The 21,161-nt window shown below is 35.8% G+C and overlaps 1 protein-coding gene across 1 annotated transcript in view; it reads right to left on the bottom strand.

Annotated features, from left to right (window-relative positions):
• Tsen54 (tRNA splicing endonuclease subunit 54) overlaps positions 1–21,161 on the bottom strand; it is a 49,301-nt gene that overhangs the window by 17,591 nt on the left and 10,549 nt on the right. The window contains exons 4-7 of the mRNA XM_067287274.1: positions 19,931–19,994; positions 18,594–18,677; positions 14,815–14,963; positions 1,763–2,583 (exon numbers count right to left, since the gene is read on the bottom strand). Coding sequence (XP_067143375.1) covers positions 1,763–2,583; positions 14,815–14,963; positions 18,594–18,677; positions 19,931–19,994 — 1,118 coding nt within the window. The remainder of the gene's footprint in view (positions 1–1,762; positions 2,584–14,814; positions 14,964–18,593; positions 18,678–19,930; positions 19,995–21,161) is intronic.

The raw sequence follows: 21,161 nt of genomic DNA, 5'->3' as shown, positions 1-21,161 counted from the left end.
CAAATCTATAAGGGTGGGGTACTGGAAAGTGAGAAATGTGTCCATGTCCATGTAAAACATTATTTGTAAGATTTTGTGTTGAAATACGCCTTCCAAAAGTGCAATTCTTTGTTTCAGACTAAGTGTAAGACACTTAATCTGAAACAAAGAATTGCACTTTTGGAAGGCTTATTTCAACAAAAAATCTTACAAATAACATTTAAAATTTTTAAGAATGTTTCTCAATGAAGTAACACTAAGTAATCCTATTTTGTACAAACTTGTTTGAAGCTTTTGTGAAGCCTGGATTGTATTTTATCATATCATTTCTAAGGACTTGTGACCATCTCAATCCTGAAACTTAACTTTGCCATATTTCTTTCTTAAGGGGGCATCTAAAGGATTGAGTTTATGTAAATAATTTCCACAATTTGCACAACCTGAAACATATTTCAGTAAGCAGTACGGATTTCATGCCAAAAACGTTAAGATGTACAAATAGGAATTTATGTCATTAAGTGGATCTCTGCTTTCAGAGAGAAGATGGACTATTCCACCCCTAATCTGCTGGAGTTGGTTCTTTATGATATTTCTCTGGGTTGCATGTATGCGACCTAGAGAAATATCATAAAGAACCAATTCCAGCAGATTTACTAGTAATTAATTATATGGAAACATAATGCAATTAGGCGCATAGATATATTTTCTTGAATGTCTTAACGAGGCATGGTCAAATCTTTAGGTCTCAATAATTATGAAAAAGTAGATGTTGGGATCAGGGTGCTGCAAAGATTAAAAAAAACTTGAAAGATTTAGTAAAAGAACTTTTAAATCACCAGTTATATATGATATGTTTGCATGAATATATTTTTCATTAAAGTGTGAAAATAATTAAGTTCTTACATTATGAATTTTAGAAAAAACAAGTATGAAAGGATTTTCAACATGATAAAATTTGATATAATTTAAACTAAATGTTACATGATTTTAAATTTAACACAGAATTTTATAAAACATTCTCCTACTCATACCTTTCAATTAAAAATTTTACTATATTTTAAACATTTTCCATCATCTTTATCAGTCGTCTTTGGGACAGAAACAAATTACAATTTAATAAGAATGAAAGTATTCTGGAACAAGCTGATTTAAATATTAATATTTTGGAATAACAAAAATTTAAATGCAGATGCTTAGACTTCTACATTGATTAAAACGTGACAAAAACGTAATTAAAACGTTAAAACATAATACACAAATAAATAAAAAATAAAAGAAAAATGATCTACATAGCTCATTAACACTATGTATACATATATAAGAAACTAAACTAATGACGTAACAACTCATATATTATGATATTATGTATACTATACTATACGAGACTAATTAAGGCGCACACATTTAAATTTCATTATTCTAAAACGTTAAAATTAATATTCAAATCAACTTGTTCCAGAATACCTACTGGTTTACGTTCTTTTTAAATTGTAATTTGTTTCGGTCCAAAAAAAGGTAAAAAAAGATGACAAAAAACATTTTAATTAAAAATTTTACTGCATTTTAAAGGTCTGAGTAGAAGTTTATTACAAGTGCAATTTCCAGACGAGTGTAAAACATTCTTTTTCATTATTAAATAGCATAATTCTAAAACAGAAAAGAGATGTAAAAGTATAACAAATGAAAATATTGAGATAAAAATTAATTTTTATATTAACACATTAGAATATCACTTTTCTTGTTATCATTACTATTATGATTTTTAAAAATTTGTAATTTATACCTGTACTTAAGATATCTGAAGATACAACTAAAGGAATAACATCAGCTTTTGTTAAAGTTGAATCTGAACTGTATCTAAACTTCTCAAATGAATATAGGCTTTGTTTTACTTCATTTTTGTAGTCTTTCCAGCAGTTCGTAGTTTTAGATATTTTACCAGGAAAGTCAGGAATGCCAACTGGTTTAGCATAATATCTTTTACGAGGTCTCTTTCTCTTTTGTTTGTATTCTTGACCATAATTTGATTTATTTAATTTCTTTTTGTCATCATAAAAATTACTTTGAAATTCATATGAAATAGAATACTCCTTTTTATTCTTTGTATTTTTATTCCTGCAATTTTTATAATCACAAATGAAATTACTTGTGTAAGATGATTCTCTGTATCTTCTAGAATCATATTTTTCGGAATTGTTGAATCTTTTTGTATAAGAACTTTTGTTACTTTCTGACTGTTTCATTGTATTCTTTGAGTGCCAACATTCATTTTTAATAGCAGATATGTTTATAACATATGACTTCTTTTGAGGAGATACATTTTCTGGTAATAAATGAGATAAAGGTGATTCTAAGGTAAGTTCAGTTTTACCTGCTATATTGGGAATATCAATACCTTCCCATAAACAAGATTTAACATTACAAGAATTATTATCTTTGGATTCTATAACTTCAGAAATTAATTCAAAACTATCAACTTCAAGAGTTTTCTCATTAGTATTCACTTCTGAAGAATTCTTGCTTTGTCCATCCATTTCTTCAACTGTGTTAGGCATTTTATGTTGAAAATTTACATTTTCATTTGTTCTTTTTGAAGTTTGCAACCTTAAAAATACATGAAGTTTAAAAACAACATAAAAATAATTAGTATTGATTTTTAAAAATATACATCTTAGTTTAAAATTAAAAACAAAAAATCTTAATTATATTTAATAGCTTAAAAACATACTGGAAATTTTTATATAAATTTCAAATAAGCATTGCAATATGTAAAGATCATAACATGAAATCAAGATATATTATACAGTAATACACAGAGTTACATAAGTAATGTAGACTGCAAACCTTTAAGTAACTCAAATTTGTAAATTGCTTAAGTGTAACTATGTAATTAATAACTCAATACTGTGTTTATTATTATATGTGTACTGTATATATATATTATATATTATTTATTATTTTTTTGTATGAAAGAATTGTTTACAAGAAATAGTACCCGGTACACTTGCATACACGCTTACAATTAGACTGAAAAGTAAAGGATTAGCAGAAGCAGTCGAGTGATGAATTGGTACAGTAGGAAAGAAAAGAAGAGAGAGAGAGAGAATGAGTGTTTGAAATAGAATACTACTTTGTAAAATTACATGTTACTCTACTTGGAATTTTTCCAATTTTTGAGATTTACATTTTACATAACTGCAAATTTACATAAGTCATGTGTTATGTAACTTGAGGTATTACTGTATTTTATATGAATTCAAGCAATAATCTTTAATGTTAAAGAGTATTATATTGTTAATATTCATCTAACAAAATTTTTAACTGCATTTTTCATTTAATTCAATACTGACACAAACAAAATTTTACATTGCTAAAATGTTAAATTTGTCATTCAATCAATATTTAAATTACATTTATTTTAATGTAATGTTATATCAGTAATTTAGATTAATAATTCTCTAATTTTAATAAACCATTTTAAATTATTTTGTTTATTAAAAAATACTTCCATTAAAATCTTCAAATATATACTGTGTAACAGATTTATACATGATTATATATCCATAATATGCTCTTCCTACTATTATAATGTCAAAATAAACATTTAATTCATTAATATAAAAAAAATAATCCATAACTCCATTACAAAAATAATGAAATAGATTAACTTAGAAATATAAAATACTTGTTACTAACCTATGCCTGAATCACCGTTTATCGCATTATTAATCAATGTTTTATATAATAAAAACAAAATTCAAGCTTAAAAATATCATTTTTTTGTTGTTAAACAACATAAACATCAATTGAAGCCCAACTTTTGACATATTATAATCCTATATGGCAAAAATAGGGGGTCTGAAAACCTATTAGACTCCCACTGACAATGAGCATGTTTTAACCCCTAATCCTTTTAATTTCTTTCTTAATTCAGCAACTGTTATATTCTTTAAATTCAGATTTTTATAAGCAGATCAAAACTTTCACTTACTTTCCATTATTTTACGCATTACCAAAGTTTAAGTATAAATCAAGCTGACACTAGCACCACCAGTGATGAGATCTAAACCATACATGCTCCATTCAAAAACTTTCACCTGAAAGGTGTTAGATAGATGACTGGCACGACTCTATTGTTAAAGGAAAAGTATGATGTACAGAGGCAAGACACTACAGTACTAATTTGGGGTGGAGAGCATATATTTTAAATTAAAAATAGCAGCCTGGCATTGCGACAATGTCTCAATAAATAATTCCTCATACTATTGAAGTATGTTGTTATGTTTAAAGATGTAACATTAGAAACTAATTAGTGAGAAATTAGCAAAACGTGAGAAGTTAGAAATAGTGACATCACTGTGTGACATGGCATTATATATATGCATGGTGGATTTTTTTAAAGCATTTTGTATTGTATTCATGGTTACTTAGGCCTAACTATATTAGTATAAGTTTTATTTATATCTACATATAAAAAAAGTAAAAATATACGTTTGTATGTTAGGTAAAAGTTTCTTACTGTTCCGTGTATCTGCAGTAAATTTGGCATGAGTATTTTTTGATATTCTAGAAAAAAATACTAGGGGTCCCCACCCTAAACCATCCCTAAAGACTGCCCTCTTAACTTAAGTCCAAGCAATTTTTTGTTGTTTTTTTGCAATTTTATTATTGTAAATGCTCGGGTTGATAAGCGTACATTTTAGTTTAATAAGACCATTGTTTTTATCTCCCTCTCTCATCCCAAGCTTACTAATCCCTCAACCCACACCATCAATAACTAAATGATTGACACTTGGAAATAAAAATATTTGAAATGTAGAAACTTAGTACAGAATTTACATATTTATTCAAATGTACTAATACTTTTTCTGTAGTACATTCATTTTTTCACGTATGATTATATATAAGTCATAGATTGGAGACCAAATCTAATAGATAATAAAAGCCTTTATTATATTAATGCTATTGGGTTATATTCATTCTTTCTTGTAATGAGTATTTTTAGTAATGTAAAGTATTACACTTATCATTATATATGTATTATAATAAATTTGGATATATAAACTATTATCAAATATATGTGGGTGCTGGGAGGTGGACGGAGTCTCATTCCTCTCTTTTCTCTCGGCTAACAGGTCAGTGAGACCTGCCCACGTCAAGATGGCAGTTCGGATAGGTTACATGTTACACGTTCTGCGCGAGTGGAAAAAGCAAATGGGTCCGACGATAGAGCAGCGGTGACGATACCCGAATAAAGGACATAAACAACGTATAAAAACAACAACAACGATTTATTAAGGCTAACGTTACAATTACAAAAGGGGCGAGCGACTGTCGCCTAAGTTCGGATCCGCGGAGGGAGAGTTTACATGAATTTGGGTCATACCTCGGGATCTGGGTCGGTCTTTCCTCTAGGTCAAAGTATCCCGTTGTTCGCCGTTGGTTTTCCTCGGGACTTCGGCGCACACACACTGTCTAAGTGACACTACACAACTGGCCCCCTTTTCCTCTCTTGTCGCCCTTTTATCGTCTCGGTCACGTTTCTCGGTTTCACCAACCAGCATTATTCGAATGTTGTTCATGATTCACGTTTTCCCTGTGGGAACCAAGCAATAAAATATTTTATTATTAGCGTTTTGGTTCCAGCGGGTTTGAATTTTCACACCACCTTGGGCTTTCTAAAATCGTAGCTGTCCCTAAAGGGGCAGGTTCGATTTTTCTGTTGGGGAGGATGGTTATTTTTAGTGCACTTTCTCTCTCCAACTCGTGATTTACATGGCAACTTTAAATATACGCGACAATGATTTACATGGCAAGTTTAACAAATTATTTCTTCGCAACAATAAAAGAGCATTCGGGCGCGTGTTACAACAAGTTGTTATGTTAGACCACACACAGTGGGTTTAGTAAACAATAACGGCTTTCCCAGAAGTAGGGTGGGTTCTTAGCTGGCACGTGGTGCCGACGTAGTTTCCTTTAGTCGCTTGGGTACGAGAGTAAAGTTCAAGGTCTTGAGTGTTCGGTAAGTCCCCTTGTTGCTGTGAGTTCGTTGACTCGTGCTACCTTGCTGGCGTGTTTGCCGAAGATAGAAGTTGGACAGGAACTTGATGGCGGGAGGATTCCGGTGAGTGGTGCCTTTGCGTAGTTCGGTATAGTGTAGCGGTGTCTTCGTGCGTTGAACTCGGTGCATGATTAACTTTGGTGGACCGTCGTAGTTTTAGTCCGTTGAGGTGAGGATGTCGTCCTACCTGGTACTCACAAAAGTTAATTACAAATAGTTATTTGAAATGAGAATTCTATTTGTTTTTGGATCGAGGTATTATTACAAAAATATAAATGGGGTCTACTCTCCCTCAGGCCGATAGGATGATAAAATCCTAAATTAAGTTTAAATGAGAAAAGCTAATACGTTCTTATAATTCAAATGTTAGTTAAAATGGCTAAATAAAATTCAAATAAACGGAATATGTAATGTAATATATAATATGATATATAGTTTTATAATATGATATATAGTGTTAGGATTATAATAAGGTTGAAAACTTCGGGAGAAGAAGTTTGAACAAAAGATCTTAAAATGGCGGTGTTAATAAGTTTGAACAATGGACCGTTGGTGAGGTCAAGTAGTATCGCTCCAGGGTGCTTCCTGTAAGGGTGTGTCACTTCCCGGAAGCAGGTTAGTTTCCCTTTCTTGAAGAAGGATTTCTTCTGGTCGAGTGGTTTACGGCTGTTGGCGGCCCGCCGGAGTTTGTCGTCAGCGGCGCATAACCGCTTGGAAAAGATAGATAAGGCCAATAAAAATTATTGCAGCACCAAAGCAACTAGCAAGTATAGTGGTTAACGTTTATACGTAGGAGGCTGGTGCGAGTGTTGACAACATTCGCAACAAGTGGTTGAGATCATACTTGACGTTAGCTAAGGATCGTTCGACTACCTGGATGTCGTAATCCGTTGATGATTTTAGCCTCTCGTGAGTTGCTGGGTCCTTAAGACGGTTCTGAAGGAGTTGAATCTCCGTTTGATTGATAATTTGGTTGATTTGTGGAATGACCAATTGATGTGCCAACTGGAGTGATATAGTTGACTGGCCTCGGAAATGTGATGTGATTATAACTCCGGGCAAATAGCCAGTACATGCATTTGCGAGATTGATGATTCTGGTGTTATTTAATTTTTGAGTTGTAGATACAAAGTGAGTCTTTTGATGTCTATTAGGGCATCTAATAGTTAACGTGAGAGGCTCAGGAGTGGAATAGATCCACGCTCCTGGTTGATCTAATCTTTTAAAAATCAACGTCTATTTGAGGATGATCTGCCGATTGCATAGGTCCTTGACCTGTAGTTCATTTCCGCTGAATAGCGCATATTCACAGCTTTGTTGAGAAGCCCTTAGGATGGGGATATCCACGGGACAAATGGCAAAGTGGATGGTTGTACAGGTGCTTAATTTGTGCAGCTGCAGCAACATATAGGATTGTCGATCCATAGATAACGCAATTACGGGATACGAGGTGTGGAATTGGATGAAGGTCTTTATCGCGAGGATGTAGGTAGGAAATGGTACAATTTCGTACATGTCGAAGTACCCATTAGGAGTGATCAAGGGTATCTTTGCAAGAATTCTTAGTTTCCCCAGTAATGCTACAGCAATGGAAGTGATCCATTGGTAGTACTTAAATAGCATATCCGGCGTCAAAGGTTCAATCATGGCGTACCCCTCCAAAAGTTTTGTTTGAATATCTCGGAGAGTACGTAAGAGAACTTCGTGGGAAACAAAATAAGTGCTCAGTCGATTCAGTTCTAGGATATCTATCGCTTCGCATAGTTCTAATAGCTGGAAATGTAACTCTTGGACTCATGATTCAATGATTCTCAAGATAATTTCATAGGCAAGATTGAAGCGGTATAGGTTGATTAATTTTCCGAAGCTTTCTACCCGTTTAAATAGAACGTAGATTTGGTGTCTATTTTGTTTGCTTATGTTTAGCGTATCTTGTATTAGGGTAGTTTGTGATTGCAATAAGTGAATGATCCCTTCGGTCCGCTGTTTGATGGTCTCGATTTCTGTATTTAACGCCTCGACTTCGTCGGAGGTTGCTGTTCCGAAGAGGAACTTAAGAGCTTTCCCTCCTAGGTCTATGAGTCCTCTTTTCCTTTGGGGAGTGGGACGAAGCGTGATTAACATAAGGAGTTCTTGATATTCCCGTTGATAGTTCTCGGAAGGAGGCCTTTATTAATTCGAGGCCTTGAGTGGGAAGCTTCCATTCGGTTTCGATCTGTTTCGGCACTTGCTGTTCCTGTTGTTTGATCAAGGCCTCCAAGTAATCTAGCGATTGAGAAACAAATTGAAGTTGTCGCTCCAACAGTTCAAAAGTGATGTCGGTGACCAAGGTCCAATGGCTTGCCGTGATGAGGAAATTTCCTCGATGTAGGAAAATTACTCCTTTGGTGAATTCCTTCGGGTCCGAGGGAGGATGTAGCGTGGTATAGCTGCTACTTAAAATAAGGAGGCCTAGTCGTAGGGATAGCATTGTGCTCTTCTAGATTAGCTTCTGTAAAGAGTAGTAGAACCTAATCAAAGTAGGATACCTAAAGAGGGCTTTAATCTATTGTTATTCTCGTTATTGGTGGGGCCCCTTTTTCCTGGTGTAATGTCTTCGCTGTGTGTGAATAACTAACACGGCACTAAGGGTTAGATCAATATTAGATACAATTTATTAAGTAAATATAATGTACATAAAAATGTTTTTGAATACAAATTGTGAGCGATACGGAGGTATCCTAATAGGCGGGTGTATTCCTTAGGTTGACGTCCGGCCTTGGGTCCTGTCCGCAGGGTGGCGGCGAGAGGAGGTCAAGCTAGCTGAGCTTTCCTGTGCGGCCATTGATGAAAGGGGAGCTCGCGAGGCTTGCCCAGGTACTGTAACAGCAGCCTCGGCCACCGGTCTCCATCCTTGGCCTCCCTGGTAATATTCCTCCACCCGGGCCACTTCGTCCCAGAAATCAGCTTCTAATTCCAGAGGACATTGGTGGTTGACCAGGAGGAGCAGGGTGGCTGGGATGCGGCGGTGTCGGCGTTGGGAGCAGTTGAAGCTCAGGGCTGCCTGCAGCGAGACAGTGTTTACCTCCAGCTGCTTAGGGGGTGAGACTGTTGTACTGACCGGTGTTTCCCACCATTCCGCGTCCGAGTCCATGTCTAGAAAAGGGGTTTTAGGTTAGTGGCTTAGACCGACTCGGCCGGCTTAATGTTTAGTATAAATTTAAAATTATTGAACGCCCCGAAAGATTTAAACGATTCCGTGAAAAGCTCGAGGGGAGCATATACGTCGTAGATCTCCCTATGGCCGTACCGCGGAATGTAGGTCAAGGTCCACTGTAGTGTGTGTGGCCCCTTTTTTAATGTGATAGTGTAGATAAAAGCGGAAGACAAAGGATCGGACGAGAGATAAAGTCTAATGGGGAAAATAGGCGGGTCCTGTGACATTCTCGAAATTTTGATGAGAAAATGTTGGTCATAACAGTCCAGAACGGCAGCCCAAACCTGGAGACTGGGCTGGTCCATGTGGATCCCAAGGATAAGTAGTGAGGACCTTGGGAGGAAAGGTATTTGCGGATGAGCGTCCCACAGATGAGCTGCAACGTCAGCACTAGCTCCCTCCCAAGGGCAATGGAGATCTAAGATAGGACACGATAAGGGCGTGAACGCGCAAAGTGGCCTATGTGTTTCCTGGTCTGCCTCGGATAAAAGTTCCTGGCAGCTGAAGGGTTGATTCTCGCAGGGCAACTGCATCGAGAAAATAATTTGCTCCGCCACGTGACTCCGGATATTTCCGAGAGCCTCGTGGCAGGTGTGGCAATTGGAAATCCTCGGCTGACACTTAGAGCATACGATACGACCATTTGTACACTGGTACACCGGCGCCTGCGCGAGCTCATAACAGATCGGGCACGTCACGAACGAGGCAAGCACTTGGTCTGGTCCCGTAGTCGCCATTGGTTTGGAAGGATAAAGAGTTAATTATGGAAGAGGGAAAGATGAAGGCTAGTAATATTGTATGGCTAACCTTCCTTAGTGTAACTCCCCGGGCTCAGGGGAGGACGGTCGACTTGTCGCGAGGGAAACGAACTGCGGTATGCGACTCTGACTTCGGCTTGGCCGCGGCATCACCCATGGCTGCTCGGGGTCAGGGCCGCGGCTACGTAGCGCGTATGGAGGCGTACTTTCTTGTTCCTCGGTTATTTCGGCTTCCAATTGTTTGTGTTCTGATTCCCCGCGCTCGGTGTCCTCTTCACTTTCCCTTTCCACTATTTCTCCTGTTGGAAGTTGAGTAGGAATAGAGGTTAAGATAAATTCGTCCCACGGGTCGAGATACGAGGATTGGTCAAGCTCGGCAGTTGAGGGCAAGGTTGTGAGTTGATCGTTACTTTGGTCTTGCCGCAGGTGGGCTTCCTCGCGGGCTGTCGTTGGTTTTATTTGATACGCGTGGACGTGCATTCTCCGTTTGGTTTCTAGTGTTCAATTTTGAAATTAACTGGACTGAGAGCTTTGATAATTCGATAGGGTCCAGACCATCGAGGTGCTAATTTTCATTTTAACCCTTGTGGTGTGACGACTTCCTTTAATAGCACTCGGTCTCCCACCTGATAACGGGGAGGATTATTTTGTCGCCGATGTCGTTCTTGTCGAGCTTCGGCGGCCTGTTCAGCCACTTGTTGAGCCGTTTGATGAGCCAATTTCATCCGTTGTTGCAATTCTGAGGCAAAATTGTTGTCTATATCATAGCGCACCTCCACCGGCTTAGTAACTATATCAAACGAATAGGTAGGGTCTCTTCCATACAAAAGAAAGAATGGACTTTCATTCGTAGAAGCATGCACTGAGGTGTTGTATGCAAAAAGAGCGTAAAGTATCCACTCGTCCCAATCGTGTTGATCTCTTGCTACATAATGTGCTAAGATATCAATTAGTGTTTTGTTAAATCTTTCCATGACGCCATTACTGGCGGGATGATAGGCCGTGGTGAGGAGCCTGTTTATGTTCAGGAGCTTACATACTTCTGCAAACATTTTCAAAATGAGATTCGGGGCTCTGTCCGTTAGTAATTGTGTCGGCGTCGAGTGACGTAGAATGATAGTAGTAACAAAGGCCTTCGTGATCGTCTTACTACTAATATCCAGTAGTGGAATAGCTTCAGCATACCGGGTAAAATGATCGACGAATACCAAGATATATTTACTCCCTGTAGTTGTGCGTGGGAGTGGTCCAACAATATCCATGGCGGTAGGTTCAAAAACGTGTGAAAGGGGAGCAAATAATTGTAATTCGACTTGGGCTCGGCGTCCTCACCGATGGTGTTTCGCGCAGCTTAGACAACTTCGGCAATAATTTCGTATCTCCTTGGTCATTTCTGGCCAATAAAACGACTTAGCTATTTTAGTTCGCATCTTAAGTTCTACCAGATGTCCAGCAATGGGATTATCATGGAAGGTATATAGAAGATAATCCTTGAGAGTGGCTGGGACAACAATTTGTTCCCACCAGTCGGACTGGCCTCTATTGGTACCTTTGTGGCATAGGGCGCCTTTTTCATTGAGATAGAATTCGTCCAAGTTAAGGCCGTTCCAACTTCCGGAGGTTGCTCCGGTTTGCAATTGTTGTATGAGGGATTGCCAACGAGCATCATCTTGTTGCGCCTTCGCTAACTGTGTCATGGAAAATATAGGTTCTACTTCCTGGATTTGACAAATAGGAATACGACTAAGAGCATCAGCATTTTTATGAGACTCTCCTGCCTTGTGAACTATGTCAAAATCGAATTCTTGGAGGAAGATGATCCATCGTGAGAGCCGCTAATTTGTGGTTGAGTCTTTACAGTCAAGTAACCAACGCAGAGGCCGATGGTCCGTGAGTATCATAAATTTTCGTCCATATAAATAAGGTTTAAAATATCTTACAGCCCAAACAGTAGCTAAACACTCCTTCTCAGTCGTGCTGTAGTTAAGTTCGGGTTTCCTTAATAATCGACTTGCATAAGCAATCGGTTTCTCTGTGCCATTTTCCTCTTGGGATAATATGGCTCCTAAGGCAACATTCGAAGCATCTGTAGCAAGGATAAAAGGCTTCGAAAAATCCGGTGATTTTAATAACGGGGTCGAGGTTAGAATTTGTTTTAGCGTCTCAAAACTTTCCTGTTGAGTCAAGCCCCATTCGAAAGGGGTATCTTTCTTTAATAAATCCATCAGGGGTTTAGCGATTTTTGCATACTGGTCTACATGTCTATGATAATAACCAGTTAACCCCAAAAAGGATCGAATTTCTCGTTCATTTTCGGGTCTAGGGAAGTCTAAGACGCACTTTACCTTATCGCCATCAGGTTTGATACCCTGTTCGGAAATTTCATGGCCTAGGAATTTTATCTGCCGCTGCAGGAAATGACATTTTTTTGGTTTCAATTTAATTCCGGCTTTGCCTAATCTTTGGAAGATTTGTTCCAGTTGTTTAAGATGAGTGGGGAAGTCGGGACTGAAAGTCAAGATGTCCATATAAACGAGGCATGTCTTTCCCTTAAGACCATGCAGGACGAAGTCCATTGTCCTTTCAAATGCCGCAGGGGAATTACGAAGGCCCATCAAACACCTGTTCCATTGATAGTGACCATCAGGTGTAGAGAAGGCAGTTTTCTTCTTATTGCATACGCTTAGTTGCCAAAATCCCGAGACTGTATCCATTGTGGAGAAATACTTCGCTTGACCCATCAAGCTGAGGGACTCCTGCACTAAAGGCAGTGGATATGGGTCTACCTTGGTAATTTTATTTAATTTCCGCTAATCTATTACTAATCATAATCCACCCAATTTCTTCTTAACGAGGAGCGCCACAGAGCTCCAGGGTGACGTAGAATGTTCGATGATATTATTCGCTAAAAGTCCATCGATTATTTCATTCAATTGCTGACGTTGAGCATATGGAATTCGATAAGGGGGGGAGTAAACTGGCGCCGCATCGCTGGTATCAATTTTATGCTGTACAATGTCGCAATACCCCAAATCATAATCATTTACAGGCGAAAACGTGTCAATATTTATATAAGGCTAAAAGCTCTTGGTGTTCGTCTTCCGGGATATCGGTCCAGTCAAATAATTGATTAAATTCGGCTTTGGATAATTGTGCCATTTCTCCTTCTCAGATAGACCCTACTGGGTCTGTTTCCTGGACTGCTCGAAATACGAAATACATGCCTACCTTCTCTCCTTTCTTTAAAGTTATTGTTTGGTGGGTCGAGTTATGGAGACGGATAGGTACCTGTCCTTTTTTGTTGGGTGTGACAAATACATCGGCTCCGAAAATCCCTTCTTGGGCAAGGGGGAGTGTCTCGATTACTCCCATTTTAGTACCTGGCTGGCGACGACCCTGGATGGTAGCGCTTACGATATTATTTGTCATGGGGAGAGTCGGCACGGTTCTATTAAAACTACCTCCTTTCCTTCTTCTACTTCTTCCTGCCCCTGTGATCCCTTTTTAAACCTTATAGCCGCAGTTACCTGGGCCCTTTCTCTAGTTCTCTTCCGACTTTCCTGGCCATGTCGGTTACGCTCCGTCGTTAGGTTATTTTGTTCCTCCCTCGATTCTTCTCCGGACATCGTAGAGTTTAACAGCGTTACTATCGTAAAAGGGGGTATAATCAATTCTCCTTTCTTTAAGTTGATAAGGAAGCCCTTATCAGAAATCATATCTCTCCCGATAATGCCGTTGCAAGGATACATAACATCTATATCTACTAGACAACAAGCAAAGGGGAACTGTAGGTCGCCGATTTGGAAGGTAGGGTTCGCAATACCGTAAGTTTGAATGATATGGCCGGTAGCGCTTTGTAAATCAGTCTCTTTATTGTGGTCAACCTGTATCTTTTCCTCCATTGTTTTGGCAAAGGTCTTAGATAAGAGGGATACTTTAGCTCCGGTGTCTATCTGCACTATGGCCGGGCTCCCTCCTATATAACATTCAAAAGTGGCTTCGTTTTGCGTATCGGGATAAGTACTAGCATTTACCGATTGAGCCTTTCGCCTCCCGAATTGACATTTTTGCTTTTTGTCCTTTACAGGATTGTATCCAGCACGAGAGAGCCTCCGTCGATGACGGATCCCTGGACTTTTCCTGTTATTATACAGAGATCGCCGACCCTGGACGGTTCGCACGTTTCCTTTTCATCTGTTGGGTTTCTCCTCCCTAGCATGACCCCTATTGCCCTCATTGCTTTTGCGCCTTCTTGGGGCTTCCGTACGCTCGACGTTGCTTTGCGTACGGGTAGGAGAATCACTATGATTATTATCTCGGCGATCGAAGGGATTCTGGTTCCGATAGGGTTGATTGTGTGGTCGGTTACGTAGTGTCCCTTGGCTAGTGTGTGCGCGTCCCGACGTCTACAAAAGAATACCCGAGGATATATCCACCCCGTCACGAGGACGAAAGGATTACGAGGTATGACTTCCCCAAAGTTGTGTAAACTCTCCCTCCGCGTGTCCGAACTTAGGTGACAGTAGCTCGCCCTAACTGTATCTATAGCGTTTAGCAATAATAAATCGTTGTTGTTGTTTTTATACGTTATTCGTGTCCTTTATTCGGGTATCGTCACCACCGCTCTATCGTCGGACCCATCCGCTTCCTCCACTCGCACAGAACGCGTAACGCGTAACCCATCCAAACCTCCATCTTGATGTGGGCAGCTCTCACTGACCTGTTAGCTGAGAGAAAAGGGAGGAACGAGACTCCGTCCACCTCCCGGCACCCACATATATATTAAAACAAGTCTTTAAGTAGTTACATTAAAAAATTACCTTTTCCTGTGTCTTACAACAATATAGCCTAGTCTACTTAAATAAGAATAAACTTGAAATTTTTCTAAGGCTTCAGGTTCTTCTAGAACAAGTGAATAAGCTTCTTGAATACTTTGAGGCATTTCATTATATAATAGTTCTAGATAACACTAGAAAAGAAAAATTAATAATGGATTTTATATTGTAGGCCATTGATTAAAAAAATACACCAAGATTTATCCATTCTCTATATAAATAATATATATAATTTAAATTACTTCATTAAAGGAATTTTTTATTATACGTAAGTTAAATAAACTGTATTTTTTTACTTTTTGACTCTTTCCATTTTGTGAGCACTAAGAAATTATTAATTAATTAATTATTATGCCTTTGTGTCCTTTCTATCTTAATTTAAATTTATTTTGTATACTAGTACTTTTTATATATTAACAAGACTTATTATACTGGAAAATATGGATGCAGATATTTAGTCTTACAGATCAAAAATAATGTTTTTTATTTAGTTCACCTGAACTAAATAAAAAACAATTCTAAAGCCCATAATAAAATTCTTGGGGTTGCTTGCCCAGATTTGATTCCTGATATCTGAGCATTAGGCTGATGCAGGAGATGCTCTGGAAAATTTAAAAATATTGCCACAATTTTGCCAGTTTTAAATTTTTTTTGCCACTTAATATTGTTTATTACCACCAATTTTATTTACTAATGATTGTAGGTGCTGGTAGCCTTATCAGTTTAGCATCTGGTAACATGTTAACCTGTTACTTACAAGAAGAGGGCTAGAAGTTTGGGTCTCCAATTCAAATGAAGCTTGGTGAGCACATAGCCTTAAACATAAACAGCTCCTTATCCTAATATTAGGACCACTTTTCAAACATTTCCAAAAAAGTAGTCTCTGAAAATTTAGTGTTTTGCGCATTTTTGTTAAATTTAGTGTTTAGTAAAAATTTCCAAATTCTTATAAGAATTTGGAAATTTCATCTCCAGGAGTGGCATTAATCAAATTAAAAAAAAGAGACAATGCTCTGGATCTAGTGAATGTAGGTTCAAACCTTTGGAATTTTAGTTGTTTTTTTTTTTTTGGTTTACTTTTTTTATTGTGTGACATATTATTATTATTTTACTGCATCATTATCATTATTATTACTATTATTATTCTTGGCATTTAAAGATTATTAAACAAGAGATTAAAAATTGTGGCATCATCTTGTGCTTACAGAAAACAAGCCTCTCTAGATTTAATTTTTAGTTTTTTTTATATCACACCGGTTATAAGTTCTAAGTGTGCAGTATTTAACTCTTATGTTGTTAAATAAAATTTTCTTCATATTTATTTTCAGATATGGTGGTATTGTTATATTTGAAGAGCAAATATAACAATACCACCATAAAAATATTGTCCATAATATTAACAATTAAAAAAATAAAACACTGTGACTATGCTACCCTATTTTCATATCTCCTCTTGTCTTTTTTGTCCACGTGCAGTAAGTCCAAAGCTTATTTGCTTGTGAGGACATAGTATGTAAAATATGTGAAAATAAATGTGAAGAAATAAAAGTTTTATTTAATGACTTTTTCAATCTGTTGTTTTATAAGCTTTAAACGTCAGGAATAATAATAGTAATAATAATGCTAATGATGCAGTAAAATAAAGTTATACATTAAAAGAAACTAAAGCTCCAAAGGTTCAAACCTACATGTCTAGGTCCAGTACCTAGGGTCTTATTCACTCAGTTATTGCCAATCTGGGACGTGGAACTTCCAAAGACTTATAATCTAAACATTAAATTTTCAGAGGTCCAATTTTTCAAAGCAATTGAGAAGTGGGTTTTATTATTTAGACAAGGAGCTGTTTGTGCTTAAGGCTACATCAGTGTTTCCCAACATGGGGCCCATGCCCCACAGGGGGCAATTCGAAAATGGACTCGTCCAGAGTTTAAGTTAACCGTATAACTGCTGTACGCCATATTTATTGTAAATATTGATTTAAGTTAGTTTTAGTTTTCTTTGTTTCCCTTTCCTTCTAGAACTTTCCTTTATAACCCTTTTCCCTTGGGGTGAAATTAACAATTCTGGGAACAACTGAGAACAAAGAAATGAATGAGGCCCTGAGGCCAGTGATAGGGGAGAAAGGACATTCTTTGCCAGACCTTGAGGTGGACAGACGTGAGTTGTAGTGTTCCAGGTCGCATTTGGCAATGACTGGAAAGTGCAAGAGACTTTGATGAAAGGATTGGGTTTATCATGGTTACGATAAAACAGTGTGGCAATTAAGTGCAAGAAAAATTTCAACAAACACAACAACAAGAGACCTTCCAAAAGAGTTCAACATATATGTTAGGGAGGCATAAGAATTTTAAAAAGGCTTAGGTGGGACATAGCATAAAAAAGGTTGGGAAATACTGGGTTACATGTTCACCAAGTTTTGTTCAAATCAAAAACCTGAATATCTGGCCATCCTGATTCAATTTCGCACTGAATGTCAAAACAAGCAGACTGGGATTTTTATCACCACTTGCTATCACCAGTATTATATTTTTATTGTCACTTTAATAAAAATATTACCAAGTGACAATTTTGGCACTATGCAGCACAACTCCTGCTGATGCCTTAACTGCCTCAGCCATCTGGCCTGCAAACAAAATGTATTATTAATATATAATGTAAAAAAAAAAAATGTATGGTTGTACTAACAGTATACTGTATAAATTAATAAAGTTATTTTATCAGAAGTGTAGTTTGTCACAAAAAATAAAATTAAAAAATTGTCATCTTGAGGAACTATTAAGAGGTTCAATAATCAATGAATGAAACATATTAACTGTCATGAACTGATATGTAATAATTTATCTTGAGAAAGGCTGCGTTTCTTTATGCAGCGCTCGAAAAGTGCTTTACAGCGAATACACTAGAACTGGTTTCTAATTGGCCGACACTGCTCGTGATGTCATTTCGCTACACTCTAGCTGCATAAAGAAACGTGACCAAAAATAAACATTCATAATCTAAAAACAGTTTTTCTGGTTATTTAAACACAGAATCAAAAAGTTACTTAAAACCTATAGAATAAAATATAAAATTAATTTAAAATATAGAATAAACATGACTGTTTTTGACATTAAAATAATTATATTTTGAAAATTACATCTTTAGAAAAAGGTTTCTAATTTTTGTAAAGAAATTAAATATCTAAAAGTGCTTTACAAAATATATTATTTAATAATAAAATAATAATTTCTCTCTCAATATTATTCTATATTGATTACAGCATAATTTATTAATAATTTGAGAATTATGGAGATATGCTTATTAGAAAAAAAGCACAACTTTTTATATAATACAGCAAAATTTATAGATCTAAATTTCTATTTTTATGTATGTAAAAAATATTTTATCTTTTAATATGGTAAACTACATTAAAGATGACAAAATAAAGAAAATTAATATAAAATGTATTGTAACTACATGAAAGATTAATTTTACATTTTTTTTTTTAATTGTTACTTGTTTAATGTGACTTCAACTATATTTTAATAATTTCTTACTTTTAGCTATGTATTTATTATACTCAAATAGCAGTATTTTACTAATAAAAAGTTTATGCCTTTTATCTTTCATACTTAATAAAATGTTTTAAAAATATGAGTAAGAAATAACATGTTTTTGAGTTACAAAAATTTTTCCTTCCTCTTTCCATAAGAAAAAAAAAAAAAACTGTTTATTTTAAAAACATTAATTACTTAACAACCAAATGTTTTAACTAACAGACTTACTGTTTCCATTAAATACAGAATTTCTTCAGGATACAATGCTATTTTATTGTCAATTCTTTCTCCAACATGGTGCATAAATTTTCCCTAAACATATTTTATAAATAACAAGGTAAAATAATTAAATTGTAATATTCTCATCAAATTAATTATAATATAAAAAATTACATCTATAAATAACTTAAAAATAATGAAATAATATTTAATAAAAAAAATGCTAAAAAATAAACAAACTTCATAAATTTAGTAAAATAAAACATTTTGAGAACTAAGATAGAATAATAGCACCAGTAGTCAACTGTTTAACATTGTTTTAGACTTTGATATTTTTTATTAAGATGTGTAGTAAAACAAAAAGCAAAATTTATATATGAAAATAAAGTTTGTTTTATACTTGTCACGAAAAAAATTGTTTTTATTAATGTCTGTTTACATTATGAAAAAAAATAATTTAATCACGGGCTGTTCGCCCAGTAGTCGACCAGTGCAGTCACACAAACATTTATGGTGGTCGACAACTGGGTTTTCCTTCATCAAGAATCTCACAAATATGGCAACTGTGAAAGGATAAGCAAGCTCAATAATAGGCATTTTGTAGAAAATACATACAATAAACACAAAGCCCTTGTTATCTTCTAAAGATCTGACTTTGCTTCATGTGGTTGATTACAAGAAGCAGTATTGAATAATATTTCCCATCACTCATGAGTGAGGCAACTTGTTATTCTTACATGTTATTGAGAATTGGGTCACTTATGATGCTTCTTGTGAAGATGGCTTGCCTAAACATGTTCTAATGGACTAAATATGCACAGATTTTGGTTTACATGGTCAACTACTAAAAACAGTTGGCAACAGAGCCCTAATCCTAATTCATCATACTTTTTTTAAAAATATTTTACTTAATAATGTTAACTGAAAGAAATTCTGATCTTTATGTTTATGTAATAGTAAGAACTAAAATTAGCATGAAAAGAGACTACAAAATCTTTAAATTCCAGCACTTTAAACATAAAATTTAATCACATTAACACTTTCAATAGCTAATTCTAATTTGAATAGTAATTATTAATTTAAAAAATTAAAAGAAAAATTATTTTAATGTTTTTATGATTAAGTGTTAAATGATGTAAATTCAACAGGTGCTCATTTATAAACAGAAAAATGAAAAATTAAATAAAATCATTTAATTTAAAACTAGAAAAATTACATCAATTATTTTGTTATAATACATTTCATGTTATTTGTTATAATATCATGTAAGTCAAAGACGTTATAAATAAAATTTATATTATTATTTTGAATAAATTTCCATTATTTTAAAATTACAGAAGTATTACCTTTGCTTTTAATATGAAAGCTTTTTTTCTAGTAGGATCCCAGTGTGCACATTGAAGATCACCACTAGAAAAAACAATAACGTTAATATAAAATATATATATATGCAGTGGTACCATGTACTTCAAATTCTAAATTCAACAAAATTTTGCTTTGGAGTTCAAACAATGCTTTAAAGCAGTGTTTCTCAAACTTTTTGGTCCGCAACCCTCTTTTGCACTTAAAAATTTGAAAGGACCCCAAAGAATGAGTATGTGTAGAAAAATATCCCGGAGGGAGGGGTTAATTTAAATCAGGAGGAGTTAATTTCTTTTGTGTAATTAATCTATTCCATGTTGAAATTTCTCTCTGTTGCGTGTCGCTTTGCGTTGAATTTTTTTCAATGTTAAGGCTAATTAAATTTTTTTTTAAATTATTTTTTTATTTTTCACAAACAAAATAAATATATTGAAAAATATAAAAACAAAAAACATTATATTTCAGAAGTTAGTCTAGCAGTGGCGTGCCGTCATTGGAAGCGATGGAAGCGTCGATTCCACCTTCCAATGACCTTCCCTTGTATTTTATAAAATATAAATTTTCATATTTTAACGTACTTTGAATTAATTAAAATGAATATTTTATTATAACTGCATTATGTATCTTTTACAAATTTCTATACTACATGTGAAAAAAAAACGATAAGATTGCTATTGTATATTCGAATAATTCGGTGGCGGAAGGAATGTCGAAACCGGGTCAGTCTCCAATCAGCCAGATTATATAGGCATTAGCACATGCGGTTTACAGTGCACCAACCTCACCCGGTTTAGCTGGTAGAAGCGACACACTCGTAAAGAGTACAGCTTTATATCCCGGAGCGGTTGTGGGCTGTTATCCACCTGCCTGTCAACTTCCAAGCAGCCAGATTATAGGCATTGGCGCATGCGCTTTACATAGCACAAACGTCACGGTTTAGCTGGTAGAAGCGACACACGCGTAAAGAGTACGCGACTTTATATCCCGGAGCGGTTGTGGGCTGTTAGCCGCCTGCTAGATATTCGGCCACCCTCGCTCGATTATGTGAATCACGAGCAGACTAGATCAACGGCGGGCAACCCGCGGGCCAGCTACGGCTGGCGAAAAGTTTCTATCCGGCCCGCGAGATCTTTAATAGATTATTAAATTGGAAAAATAACTATTAATTAGTTATTTTTCCAATTCTTTGTAATTTTCGAAAACGATAAAAAAATA

The sequence above is a fragment of the Centruroides vittatus genome, unplaced genomic scaffold, assembly GCF_030686945.1.
Source record: "Centruroides vittatus isolate TY-2023 unplaced genomic scaffold, ASM3068694v2 scaffold_450, whole genome shotgun sequence".
Classification (NCBI taxonomy): Eukaryota; Metazoa; Arthropoda; class Arachnida; order Scorpiones; family Buthidae; genus Centruroides; species Centruroides vittatus.
Note: the sequence above shows the minus strand (reverse complement) of the source record. Positions and strands in the feature narration are given on the sequence as shown.